This window comes from Trichechus manatus, unplaced genomic scaffold (genome assembly GCF_000243295.1).
Source record: "Trichechus manatus latirostris isolate Lorelei unplaced genomic scaffold, TriManLat1.0 scaffold00007, whole genome shotgun sequence".
NCBI classification, from domain to species: Eukaryota; Metazoa; Chordata; class Mammalia; order Sirenia; family Trichechidae; genus Trichechus; species Trichechus manatus.
The window spans coordinates 19,420,397-19,434,556 of record NW_004443943.1 but is presented as its reverse complement, the minus strand read 5'-3'; the positions used below and the strand labels follow the sequence as shown (position 1 = coordinate 19,434,556).

Below are 14,160 nucleotides of genomic sequence, written 5' to 3'. Positions count from 1 at the left end.
GCACTTTTCATCACATTCATCTACTTGATTATTGTCTGTTTCTCCTACCCAGTTAGAAGCTAAGCTCCATAAGACAGAAATTTTTGTCTTTTTTATCCACTGCTATATCCCCAGCATCTTTAATAGTACCTGGCACCTAGAAGGCACTCAATAAATACTTGTCAAGCCAATGAATGAATCTAAGAGCGCATTTTGGGATCGGACAGTCCTGGGTTCAAATTCAAGCTTTACTCTTTTTGTGCAACTGTGGGCAAGTTACTTCACCTCTCTAAGCCTGAGCTTCATCTCTGGTAAGTGGGAAACATCCTTTTCAGGAGGTGGTTGTGAAGATTAATAATGGATCTATATACAATGCTAGACACACAGTAGACCTTCAAAATTATTAGCTTCTTACCACCTCCCTCCTGAGACTGTATTAATACTATCCTCTCTTATGCTAGTAACATCCACTCCAACCAGAGGTGGATTTACTATGAAACAAATGAAATTTTAAAACTTCAGGGCCTGTTATTTGCACTGACCACAACTGGGAGTTGCTGAGAGTCTTAGAGGGGAAGCCAGGTTGTTGGAAGCATTTTCAGGCATTCCTAATTAACAGTGTAAACAGATCTCAGAAGAAAAGGTCTTCAAGTCTCGAGTAATTGGTTGTGACTTATTCTGTTGTTGTAAATATTAAATATTAATATTGTAAATACTAATTTTAGTTTGATTCCTAATTTTGTATTCATAATTTGTATTCTCTTTCTTAAAGAGGTCACACAAATTGTGTATGTTTCAGGCCCTACAAAACCTGAATCTACCCCTGACATCAATCTAGTTATAAATTTCATTGAGTACAAATGTATTCAGAAAGTGCATAAACTCTGAGGAGCTGCTCCAAGATGCATGACCAGTCTAGAATTGAGTGTACCTCAAAAGTTCTTAAAAACATCTACTTGCAGACATCACCAAAAGGCTTGTAGTACTTTTGACCTCATTTTTTATCCAAATGTTTGCCTTTTGGTGAACCCTCATTGTAAAAAGGCCACTGGGTACCTATCTCTTCGATAAAGCATCCACCGGGTGGCGTAGTGGTTAAGTGCTACGGCTGCTAACCAAAGGGTCGGCATTCCACCAGGCATTCCTTGGAAACTACAGGGTCACTATGAGTCGGAATCGACTCGACGGCAACGGGTTTGGTTTGTTTAAAGGTGCCCCCTACTGAAGTAAACTATGGTGCCTACTGAAGAATACTGACTATATCGTGGACTGCCCGAAGAACAAATCTGTGTTGGAGGCAGTACCGCCAGAATGCTCCTTAGAAGCACGGATGGCGAGACTTCCTTTCTTCTACTTTGGGCATGTTATCAGGAGGAACCAGTCCCCGGAGAAGGACATCATGCTTGGTAAAGTAGAGGGTCGGCACAAAAAGAGGAAGTCCCTCATCGAGATGGACTGACACAGTGACTGCAACAGTGGGCTCAAACATAAGAACCATTGTGAGGATGGTGCAGGACCTGGCAACCTTTCTTTCTGTTATATAAAAGGTCGCTATAAATCGGAAATGACTCCACGGCACCTAACAACAACAACCGAATTTCCATTTGAGCAACAATATGATTCTGGGCACGTTTTTTGGCTGTCCTCTTCCGTCGGCCACACCAGAAACCTAAAAACACTTAAGCTGGGGAGTCACCATCCCTAATTCCTCTCTTCCTTACGGGCCTCCGTAAAATAATGTAATGGGAAGTCTGATCCATAAGAACTATTAGGTTGTCCGTGGATGCAAAGCACTATAAAACCACCAGGGAGAAAAGTCTTGTCTTAAAAGTAATGACTGAAGTAGGTCGACGACAGCAGTAGTACTAGTACTACTACCAGTAGTAGTTTCTATTCAGGATGTGAGAATCCATAAAAGCCTTACCGTGCTGAGGCCTGTCCCAACTCCACCTTCCTCTCTGAAGAGGTGCTAGCTTCCCCAAGATGCAAAATTCCTCTAGGGCCCAGCCTCCCTCTCGGAGGAGCTGGACCCCTCCGGGTCTGACTTCTCCCCAGGCCCCCAGCGCGTCCGTGCCTAGGCTGCCCACGTCCTCACTGCCCTCTAGAAGGAGCCCGGGTGCCGCGGATTTGTTTTCTGTGTGGCTGCAGCGTGGGCGGCCCTTATACAACACCTGCACCGCCAAGACTCCCGACGTTGGGGGCGCCTCCGCAAACATGACTCCTTGTGCCCTCACAGTGTTCATGAGCCACCTCCACACAGCCAGATACACACCGCCGCACTCACACGTGCGCCCGGGTGAGCCCTCACACGTGATCCAGCTGGGATCCTCTCCGCCCGGGAAAGCCTGATTGCTAGACTCCTGAAGCTCCCCGGCCGGATCCCATCCCGCCCCCCAGCTCAGATCAGACCTGGCCGCCCGCCGTCTTCGCCCCGTCCGGCTCCGGGCAAAAGCCGGAGCAGCTGGTGCTACTCCGCGACTCCCGGGAGGCGGCGCAGCGCGGCGGACTGAGCATGCGCAGTGCGCAGGGCCGGCTCCCGGCGCAAGAAGGAAGCGTTCGCGGTGATCCCGGCGGCTGCGCTGGGCTATGCGGTACCTCTTAGCGTGGTTGCTGCACAGTGCGCTGCCCAGTACCTTCCGCTCCGTCCTCAGCGCCCACCTGTCGCCCTTGGAACACCTCTATAGGTAAGTGGAGCGCAGCGCCTCGGCCCTCAGGGCCCACGGGTCACGGTGGTTTGGAGCTCCGGTTGCAAAGTGGTGATTCAGCACTTAAAGCAGCCGCCGCCGCCCCTCACACCGCCCGTCCCGCCAGCCTGGGGCCCGGTCGGCCGCGCCGAGGCCGCCGCAGGGCCCGGAAGGGCAGCTTGCCGGGCGGGAGCGGGAGTCTTGGCCAGGGGAGGTGGGCGCCCCTAAGGTCGGTGAGGGGGGATGGGGGCCGTGACCCGGGGTCACGGGGCCTGTGTCACAAGTGCGGGGGGCGCGGGGCGCGGACTGAGTCACCCCGGCCCGCTCCCGAGAGCCGCGCCGCGCCACTCTCAGGAGTCTTCCTCTCGGGGGCCAGGAACCCTAGGCGGACTGTCCCTTGCCACGCGTTAAAGGGATCCGGAGGGTCCAGGGAGACCACTTCTCACCTCTCTGTCATCCCTGCTTTTTCATATGGGGATTGAGTTTCCAGTAATATATGGAAATGCCCGCGTGGGAACTGTAAAAGTTTGTCTCCCCCAGCCTTAGTTGAGTAGAAGAGTGTTGAGTTTCCTGTCGGGGGGAATTTGGGAGCTCAAAGAGACCGTGGGATCCTCCACAGCAGCTCCCTTGTTTCACAGCTGAGATAACGGAGGCCCAGAGAGATTTTTGTGATTTCCCCACGGTTGCAGAGATTGTGGCAAAACTAGGATTAGAACGCAGTGGTTTTTTTGCCATCCAGCGACGTGCGCTCTCCACTTCACCGCTGCTCAGTGTATACTAGGAATTTCAGTCTTGTAGTGAACGCTGAATACTCTTTACTGTGAATAGAGGGGAACTGGCAAAGATAGGCAGTATTGTCTTACCCTACTTATGTACATTATTTGAACCTCTTCTGGTTTTAATCGGTAGTGTTTAGGACCCACTAAGTTTAGGGCGTTGTGATAGACTGTAAGTATTATGTTGTCTGGCTTCCAAGAAACTTGGAGTTGGTTGGAGCCGATAGAGATGCCAGCTTATAAAGATGTGTTTCACCAGGGTCAGAAGATAGGCCGTACTGGCGGTGTGTGCCTTAGGAGCACAGTGCGGGCCAGAGATAGAGGAGGAGGCCTGGCTTGGCCTTTGAAGGAAAGGCAGTGGGGTGGGGATGGGCTTTATCCAGCCTACGTGCGCAGGTAGTTTGTTTTGTAGTTTTGCTGGAGCCTTAGAGAGTTTCCCTGGGGGAATTAGGAGGAAACAAGTCCTGCATTATAAGAGAAGGATAATGCTAGCCTGGGCTTTGAATTTTGGTTTGGACTTTTCCCAGTGAATAGTAGGTAGGAAGCCATAAATAAATTTTTGATCTGGGGAGTGATCTGATGAAATTGGTAGTTTAGGAAATTAGTTTAGTGGCTGTGTGCAGGACATAAGGGAGCAGAGAGAGACCTGAGGCTGAGAAACTGGTTGGGATTTAGTCTTAAACGCCTGAACCAGGATGGTTGTGGTGGCACTAAAAAGGACAGATGCAAATGAAGAATCTGTGGAACTTGTTTTCTCTTCTCTATTTCTCACTAACCTGCAAAACCCACTACAACATGCATAAAGATCTCAGAGCTTAGAGAAGTGGGAGTGGTGAGCGTAGGGTACCTCCTACTGCCTACTTTTGGGTCAGAACACTTTTGTCCTTAATTCATTGGTAATAGCCTTGGCTTTAGCTGCATACTGTCTCCAGCTCACAGAATTTGTGGTTAAAAAAAAAAAAAATCAACTTGAACAGTTTTATACAACCAAATATTTTGTATGTTCTAGTTATAATTCGATTTCTTCTGTAGTTTTCTCCCACTGCTCCTCATTTTCATTGATGAAGTCCAGAGCATAGATTGACCAGCCAGAACTTCAAGATAGGATTGTTCTAAGAGAGGGAAACTCAGAGAAGGAGATTCAAAGCATAATGAATGAGATCAACCATCTAGAAAGCTCTACCCTAAAACTGGGTGGCTGAAACTGTTAAGGAGCCCTGGTGGTGCAGTAATTAAGAGCTACGGCTGCTAACTAAAAGGTCAGCAGTTCGAATCTGCCAGCAGCTCCTTGGAAACCCTATGGGACAGTTCTACTCTGTCGTAGAGGGTCGCTATGAGTCGGAATCGACTCAACTCTATGGTAGTGGGTTTGGGTTTTTGGTTTTGAGGCTATTAAGGAAAATACAAGTCCAATCAAAGGGATCAGGGTGTAGTTTTAGGAAGGAAAGTACTAACATCTATAGCTACTACATATTTAAATCTTAAGGAAAGTAATCAGTCCTACTGTGCATAGTAGGAAGAATGTGTTAACACAGAGAGCCACACAGCTCTTTACTGGAAGAGATGGGATTTAACCCATGTCTCTCTGGCGCCAGAGCCCAAGCTCTTAACTGTTATCCTATCTCTGCCAGTATTTAGGCATTCATTTCCTGGTCTGGCTTCCTGAGAAAGAGATGGTCTTAAAGCATTCAGTTAATTTAAGAAGCAGCCTCATTGTCCTCTGTTCATTGATACTGGATAAGTTAGACCTGTGTGGAATTGTCTGAATTATTGGGAAAACTGGAAGTAATAGCCCAGTCCCTGGCAACCTCTGAGACCCCAGGGCATCAGTCATCTCACTTTGCAGGCAGCCCTACTTTGTATTTCCCTATTCCAAAGGTTTGAAACAGTGGTATGCAAGGTTGAACTCTTAAGATTTAGGCTTTTAAAGTACTTTAAACCAGAAAAAAATGCCATTTAATAGTTTAAAAGGACGGGATACCCCTGAGTATCTTTAATTATCATTAGCCCAGTCAACACACACTAAAAAGTTACATTCTACCTATCTGCCTTGTGAGTTAGGGGTGGTGACAGTTTCACTAGAGACTGGCAGGTGGAGCAGAAGTTCAGTGTATGTATTCGTAAGAATTGGTTTTCTTTCTGTTCTTCAGTTGGTATTTTAGATCTCCTAAACATGTACCAGAGCCCTGGTGGCACAGTGGTTAAGACCTTGGCTGCTAACCAAAAGATCAGCAGTTTGAATCTACAGCCACTACTTGGAAACCCTGTGGGGCAGTTCTACTGTGTCCCTTAGGGTCGCTGTGAGTTGGAATCGACTGGATGGCAATGAGTTGTTTTTTTTTTAAAACATGTGCCCAGAAGATCAGCCTACCCTTCAGCCAGGTGACAAGGCTAGTACTCTCCCTCCAGCGAGGTAGACCCTCTAGCTCCTCTGGGTTGTGGAGCCTCAGTAAGGGCCTTCCCCCTTGGCTTACCTTTAGTTTGCCCTCACTCTTCTCTGTTCATTCAGCCATTATTTGAATGCCTACTCTGTAGTGAGCACTCCCTGTGCCCAGGACTGTGGGGGATGATAACACAGCCCATAAATCCTGCCCTCAAGGAGCTTTCAGTCAAATAGTGAATCATTCCATTTTTTTACTTCTGAGCTTTTACTAAACATTTCCACTTTGTGTTCTGTTCCTTCTTTCAGTTTGTTTTGAAAAGCCATTCAGTATTTTTATCATGGAACTATGCATGCTTCTTTTAAAAACGGTGGTCACAAGCTGCTCCCTGAGTTTAAGATTTCACGTTCTGCCTGGCACATAGTAGTTGCTCAAAACGTATTTATTGCATAAATAAATGAATGAACAAATTAATGAGTTATGATCTTCCTTCAAAACCAGTTTTCTCTACTTTCCCTACTTTTGCATATGTTGTCATCATTTTTCTCAGTTTAACTTGAAAATTGGAGTAATCTTTGAATCTTTCTCTCACTCCCTCACTACCTTTTCACAGTTAGTCACCAAGCCCTCTTGAGTCTTTCATCCTAAAGTTTCTTGGAGTAATCTTGACCCTCATTACCATTGTAATTCAGGTCGTGATCATCTTTACTGATATCTCACATATACAAATTTTCTAACTGATTTTTCTGGCCCCCTGTCTCCCTCCTGGAGCCCTGGTGGTGCAGTGGTTATGAGCTCGACTGCTAACCAAAAGGTCGGCAGTTCGAATCCACCAGCCACTCCTTGGAAACCCTACGGGACAGCTCTACTCTGTCCATAGGGTTGCTATGAGTCAGAATCGGCAACGGGTTTATCTCCCTATCAGTTGATCCTGAGCAGCGCTGTCTGATTAATCCTACTAGTTTACCACTTTCATCATGCCATTGTCTTACTTAGACATCACCAGTGGTTCTGCAGTATTCCAGAATCAAGTCCAAACTTCTCAACCTGGCATTTAAGCATTCTGTGGGCTGACCCTAGCCTAACTTTCCAATGTAACTTTCCTCTTCTCCAGTTAAACTCATCAATTTGCTGCTTCCTGTACATGACCTATTTATTCCCAATTCTGGAATGCCCTTCCCCCCTTTTTTTTACATGACTAAATCCTACCTTCTTTTTAGACCTTATACAAGTCATACAGTTATCTTTCCCTTTTCTGAATTAATGATTTAAAGTGTTCAGCATATATTGACATTTAACCATGTACTGCCTCTTTTTTTTTTTTTTAATTGTACTTCAGGTGAAGGCTTACAGAACAAATAGTTTCTCATGAAACAGTAGTACACATATTGTTTTATGACATTGGTTAACAACCCCACGACATGTCAACCCTCTCCCTTCTCGACCCTTTTTTTTTTTTGGTGAAAATATACATAGCCAAAGATAACACCATTTGAAAAATTTCTACATGCACAGTTCAGTGACATCGACTATGCTCTTCCAATTGTGCTTCTATTCTCACTTTAGAGGAAGCCTTACAGAACAAAATAGTTTCTTATTAAACAGTTAGTACACATGTTGCCCTATGACAATGGTTAACAACTTTACAACACATCAACACTATCCTTACTCAACCTTGGGTTCCCTATCACCAGCTTCCTTGTCTCCTTCTGCCTTCTGGCCCTTGTCCCTGGACTGATGTACCTCATTAGTCCCATTTGGTTTTATGGGGCTGTCCACTCCCAGGCTGAACGGTGAACCTTGGAGATGACTTCACCACTGAGCTAAAAGGGTGTCTGGGGGCCATACTCTTGAGGTTTCTCCAGTCTCCTTTAGGCCAGTAAATCTGGTCTTTTTTTTGTGAGTTAGAATTTTGTTCTACATCCTTTTCCAGCTCTGTTCAGAACCCTCTGTTGTGATCCTGGTCAGAGCAGTCAGTGGTGGTAGCTAGGCACCATCTAGCTGTACTGGACTCAGTCCGGTGGAGGCCTTGGTAGCTGTGGTCCGTTAATCCTTCGGACTGCCTCTTATTTATTTACTGTTTTTAGTTATGAGATATTATACATGTCAGAGTTTATATGATACAGGAGAATAACAAACTGAACACCTGTGTACCCACCACCTAGTTTAGGAAATAAAACACTTACAGTAATTTTTAAGCCCTCACTCAAGAGGAGGGATTATGCATTGTGTATAACCAGGACAAGGAGCCCTAGTGGTGCAGTGGTTAAGAGCTCAGCTGTTAACCAAAAGGTCAGCAGTTCTTGGAACCCTATGGGGCAGTCCTAATCTGTCCTATAGGGTCACTGTGAGTTGGAATCGACTGGCAGCAGGTAATGTGCTCACCTCCCCAATTGTAACCTTCTCCCTCTCCTCCAGAGGTAACATTAGCGTATATTTGGATAATAATTCCTTTGACTTTCTTTATAGCTCTACTATATCTGATTATATAATCTTAAACCATCTATTATTTAGTTTCTCTGCTTTTGACTTTTATAGAAATTATTTCTCTGACTTTTTTTTTAATTTAACATTTTTTTTGTGGCTCTTCCATATAGATGTATGAGTTTACTGCTGAATGACAGTCTTACGGGAATATGCCACTGTTCATTTTTCTTTTCTATTCTTGAAGGAGATTTGGGTTGTTTCCATTTTTATCCTACTACAAATAATGGATGTTGTTGGCATTCCCCCAGTGCCCAGTCTTTGACCTCTTCTCCACCTATACTCATTCATTTAGGGTTGTCATCCAGTCACATTGCTTTAAATATTGTCTATATATGCTTTGTCCAATATGGCAGTCACTAGCCAGTCACTAGCCACTTGTGACTATTTAAATTTAAATTAAATAAAATGAACAGTTCAGGGCTGCTAACCAAAAGGTCAGTAGTTCAAATCCACAAGTTGCTCCTTGGAAACCCTATGGGGCAGTTCTGCTCTGTCCTGTAGGGTTGCTGTGAGTGAGAATCGACTCGACATCTGTGGGTTTGGGTATTTTTTTAGTCACATGTGCCTGTTTAAGTTTAAATTAACTAAAATGAAATAAAATGAACAATGCAGCTTTTTAGTTGCCCTGGCCACATTTCGAGCCACATGTGGCTAGTGGCTACCATATTCGGCAGTACAGATACAGGATGTTTCCATCACTACAGAATTTCTGCCAGACAGACCTGATCTATATTCTGAGGACTCCGAAATGTGTATCTCTAGCCACAACCTCTCCCCCAGATTTCAGATTTAGGTGATGAACTGCGTATTCAATATTTTCTCTTGGATGTCCAATAGACACCTTAAACTTACCATGTCCAAAATCCGTCTCCAGATTTTCTGTCCCAAAACCTGCTTCTCCTACCAAAGTAGGAAGGACTCTTGGAAGATTTAGCTACAGGCAGTGGGAAGTCCAGCCAGGTGACATGTCAGTCCTGTCGTGCAGTGGCTGTGTTCCAAAGGCTTGCCAAGAGACAACAGGTGGGTGGGGTGCAGCAGTGAAACACAGTGGCCCAATCTTCTAGGCACTTCAGAGATGGTTGTTAACCATCTGGGAGTTGGATGACTTGGGGCCCCTTAGGGCAGCGGACAAGACTGAGCAGTCCTTAAGCACCCAGGAAGGGAACCAAAACTGTGATGCAGTTTGTAGATTGGTAGCTCTGGGGAACAGTTGAGTTAAAAGATCTGAACTAGGTTTATGTCACTTTGAGGACTGAGGTGCACCTGACCCAAGCCATGGTATTTTCAGTCAACCTCATATACATGCGAAAGCTAAACAGTGAATAAAAAAGACCAAAGAAGAATTGATGCCTTTGAATTATGGTGTTGGTGAAGAATTTTGAATATACTGTCGACTGCCAGAAGAACAAATAAGTCTGTCTTGGAAGAAGTACAGCCAGAATGCTCCTTAGAAGCGAGGATGGCGAAACTTCATCTCACGTATTTTTGTGTGTGTGTGTGGTTTAGGTGAAAGTTTACATAGCAAATTAGTTTCTGGTAAACAGTTGATACACAAATTGTTTCGTGACATTGGTTGCCGAGCCCATGATGTATCAACACTCTCCCCTTCTCCACCTCAGTTTCCTTGTTTCCATTTGTACAGTTTTCCTATCCCTTCCTACCTTCTTGTCTTTACTTTTGGGCTGGCATGTCCATTAGTCTTGTATACATGATTGAACTATGAAGCATATCCTTCATGTGTGTTATTGTTGGCTCTATAGAGCTGTCTAATATTTGGCTCACAGGTGGGCCTCAGGAGTGCCTTCAGTACTGAGTTAAAAGGATGCCTGGGGCTGTGCTCTTGGAGTTTCGCCTGTCTTTGTCAGACCAGCAGGCCTGGGATTTTTGTTTTTGTTTTGTGAATTTGAATTTTGTTCTACATTTTTCTCCTGCTCTGTTCAGAACCCTCTATTGTGATCCCCATCAGAGCAGTCAGTGTTGGTAACCAGGCACCATCTAGTTGTTCTGGGCTCAGTCTGGTGGAGGTTGTGGGTAGTTGTGGTCCATTAGTCCTTTGGACTAATCTTTCCCTTCTGTCTTTGGTCTTCTTCATTCTCCTTTGCTCCAGCTGGAATGGGACCAGTGGATGTGTCTTAGATGGCCGCTCTCAGGCTTTTAAGACCTCAGTCGCTACTCACCACAGTTGGATGCAGAATATTATAGACTACGTTATGCCAGTTGAGCTAGATGTCCCCCGAGACTATGGTCCCCAGCCGTCAGCCCGGTAGCCTGATCTCTTGGGGCGTTTGGATGTGTCTGTGAAGCTTCTAAGACTTTGCCCTGGTCAAGTTGCATCTCACACACTTTGGACATGTTAATCAGGAGATACCAGTCTCTGGAGAAGGATATCATGCTTGGTAAAGTAGGGGGTCAGAGAAAAAGAGGAAGATCCTCAATGAGATGGATTGACATGGTGGCTGCAACAGTGGGCTCAAACATAGCAACGATTATGAGGATGGTGCAGGACCGGGCAGTGTTTTGTTCTGTGGTACAGAGTTGCTATGGGTTGGAACCAACTCGATGGCACCTACCAACAAGAACAAGGTTAATGAGTCCTGCGTTACTACTGGGGTTTCTTAAAATTTTCTCTGCTTAAAGGTATGAGTGGATCCAGAGCCTAGGTCAAGACTGACCTGCAGTGGAGACTAGGTAGATTCAGCTGAGAGGTTCTTGCTGCTGGTGAAATGTTAGCCATAAAACATTTTGTTGTTGTTGTTATGTCGTCGAGTCAATTCCAACTCATAGTGCCCGTATTGGACAGAGTAGAACTACCTCATAGGGTTTCCTAGGCTGTAATGTTTACGAGAACGGATCACCAGGTTTTTTCCCCGTGGAGGAACCTTTCAGTTAGCAGCTGAGTGCTTAATCCTTGCGCTACCAGGGCTTCTTATAAAAAGTTTAGTAGGTAATATTTATTGACTGCTTTTTATGTGTCAGGCATTATTTTAGGAACTTTCCATATGTTATTTAATGCTCACAATAATTCTATGACAACTGTACTGTTGTTATCTTCTTTTTATAGATAAGGTGATTGAGGCTCAAAGAGGTTAACTTGCTAGTAACCTCTAGTAACTTGCTAGATACACAGCTAGTAAGTGGATTAGCCACTTAGGAATTCAGGCAGGCTCATTCAAGAGTCTCTACTTCCCTAGAGGTAGTTTGACATCTCTGGAGGAGAAGTCAGAACAGGGTGATGGTTTTGAAAGGGATATGCATAGTAGATAAAGGGAGCCTTGGTGACACATTGCTTAAGCACTTAGCTGCTAACCAAAAGGTCGGCGGTTTGAACCCACCAGCTGCTCCATGGGAGAAAGATGTGGCAGTGCACTTCTATAAAGATTTACGGCCTTGGAAACCCTTCGGGGGCAGTTTTCTGCTCTGTCCTACAGGGTCGCTATGAGTCAGAATCAACTTGACAGCAATGGGTTTGGTTTGGTTTTTGATTATGCATAGCAGATGGTGAGTTGGTGGTATTGAGTCTAAAGTGATTGCTGTATACCCAAAGGGAGATTTACAGAAAGCATTTGAAGTATGAGTGAAACTTGGTAAGGAAGTCCCAGCTGATCTCCTAGATGTGAGAGCCTAGTGTAGAGTGTAGAGTTGTAGAGATAGAGACTGAAGACATGGACATGGACGGGTATATGGGAAATATCTGTGTAGAGAAGCAGAGGACCTAAGTTAAAGTCTCAGGAATGCTGACAGTTAGGGATAAGGAGGAAATCAGAATCAGAGAGTTTGGGTGTTAGAGAGGGAGAAGATGATATCAGAAGGAGATTGGTCAGAAGTGTCTAGCCAGAGAGGTTTTGAGGAGAATGAGGACTTAGGAAAAGACCAAAGACCATTTCATTGGTAATCTAAATAAAGGGGAGGAGACAGAAGCCAAATTTCATGGGGCCCTACAGAATGATTTTGAAAAAATGAGGCATTGAATTTGGAGAAATTAGATGGTAACTGAGGGAAGAGCAGGCTTGAGTAAAGACATAGGGGAAGAAGAGGGAGCTGGTATAAGTGGCTGAAAGGAACAAGCTGGTGGAGAATGATGCCTAAGAGACAGCTTAGAAAGAGTGGAGCAAGTGGATATGAAGGTACAGATGAAGAACTTAGTCTTCAAAAAATAAAGATTTATTCAATACAGGTCTTGATTTAGAAGGGACGGTTGCTTATAAAGAGAAAAGATAAGTGACCCTTATCACTCTGGTCCTTAGTTTCCTCATTTAAAGGAAAGAACCCATGTAGTCTGTTTTGCAGTTTTTCTCCATGCTGTTACACTAGCAGCCAGACTGTTTTTTTTTAGGAATGCTACCAGACTCCAGTGGGGAATATGGGTCCCAGTTCAGTTAACATGATGATCCTTTACCCAACTTGGCAGGCTACTTTATTTTAAGATGTGTGGAGTTATATTTCGGGCAAGAGCTCTTAAGGACCAAGGGTCTTCTATAATGGTATCCCTAGCACCTACCACAGTGCCTGGCACACAGGAATTCAGTGAATATTTTTTGGATGGTTTTGTCCAAGGACATTGGCAACTCTTGGAAGTTGGTAGCCGTAGTCCAGTGAACAATTTTTGTTCACAGTTTGCCATTTCGGTGCTCCAAATATCAGTGTAGCCAGAAAATAATATTTGTGTGTATTTTTCTCATTATGAAGAAATTGGGAGGTTAGAGCATATCTCCAAGGTTTCTTGCAGTTTTAAGTTGTTTACAGGAACTAATTTGGGTTGAAAAGGGATAAGACAATGTGCTGGGAAAGAGCTCTATGTGAAGACTAAGTTCAACTGGATTCTAGTCTTGGTTTTGTCATTAGCTGGCTGTGTGGTTCTAGGTGTTGGGCCAGATCATCTTTAAAGTTCCCACTACCTCCATGAATCTGAAACCTTAAGTTTTTAAAAACTGTAATCTCTGTTAGAGCCTATAAAAGAATTTTGCCTTGTTCTCTAGCTGAACTGTCGTTCTGAGAATAGGCAGAGTTTCCTGTGATCAATTAAGAGTCATAATGCTAGTGTAACTCAATTTCTGGCAGTAGAGATTACATCGTTGTTTTATGGATTGAAGTGATGAATATTCCTTTGACATCTTATACGATACGTATCTTTTTATAATTGGCTGATGCTCTTAATAGTTTTTATGTTTTATACTTTTTTTTCCAACTTTATTTTTTTTCCTTTTTTTATTGTACTTTAGATGCTTTACAGAACAAATAGTTTCTCATTAAACAGTTAGTACACATATTGTTTTATGACAATATTTAACAACCCCACGACATGTCAGCACTGTCCCTTCTCAACCCTGGGTTCCTATTGCCAGCTTTCCTGTCCACTCCTGCCTTCTAGTCCTTGTCCCTGGACTGTTGCGCCCCATTAGTCTCATTTTGTTTTATGGGGCTCTCTAATCTTTGGCTGAATGGTGAACCTCAGGAGTGACTTCATTACTGAGCTAAAAGGGTGTCTGGGGCCCATACTCTCGGGGTTTCTCCATTCTCTGTCAGGCCAGTAAGTCTGGTCTTTTTTTTCGGGGTTAGAATTTTGTTCTACATTTTTCTCCAGCTCTGCCCGGGACCCTCTTTTGTGATCCCTGTCAGAGCAGTCAGTGGTGGTAGCCGGGCACCATCTAGTTGTACTGAACTCAGTCTGGTGGAGGCCATCGTAGTTGTGATCCATTAGTCCTTTGGACTTATCTTTCCCTTATATCTTGTTTTCTTCATTCTCCCTTGCTCCCAAAGGGGTGAGACCAGTGGAGTATCTTAGATGGCTGCTCACAGGCTTTTAAGACCCCAGATGCTACTCACCAAGGTAGAATGTAGAACATTTTCTTTATA

The 14,160-nt window shown here is 44.5% G+C and overlaps 1 protein-coding gene across 3 annotated transcripts in view; it reads left to right on the top strand.

Annotated features, from left to right (window-relative positions):
* Positions 1–2,524: 2,524 nt before the first annotated feature.
* IDE (insulin degrading enzyme) overlaps positions 2,525–14,160 on the top strand; it is a 138,218-nt gene continuing 126,582 nt past the window's right edge. For all 3 annotated transcript variants that reach the window (XM_023740039.1, XM_023740034.1, XM_004369933.2), the window contains exon 1: positions 2,525–2,663. In XM_023740039.1, the coding sequence (XP_023595807.1) occupies positions 2,566–2,663 (98 nt within the window). In that variant the 5' untranslated portion in view covers positions 2,525–2,565. The remainder of the gene's footprint in view (positions 2,664–14,160) is intronic.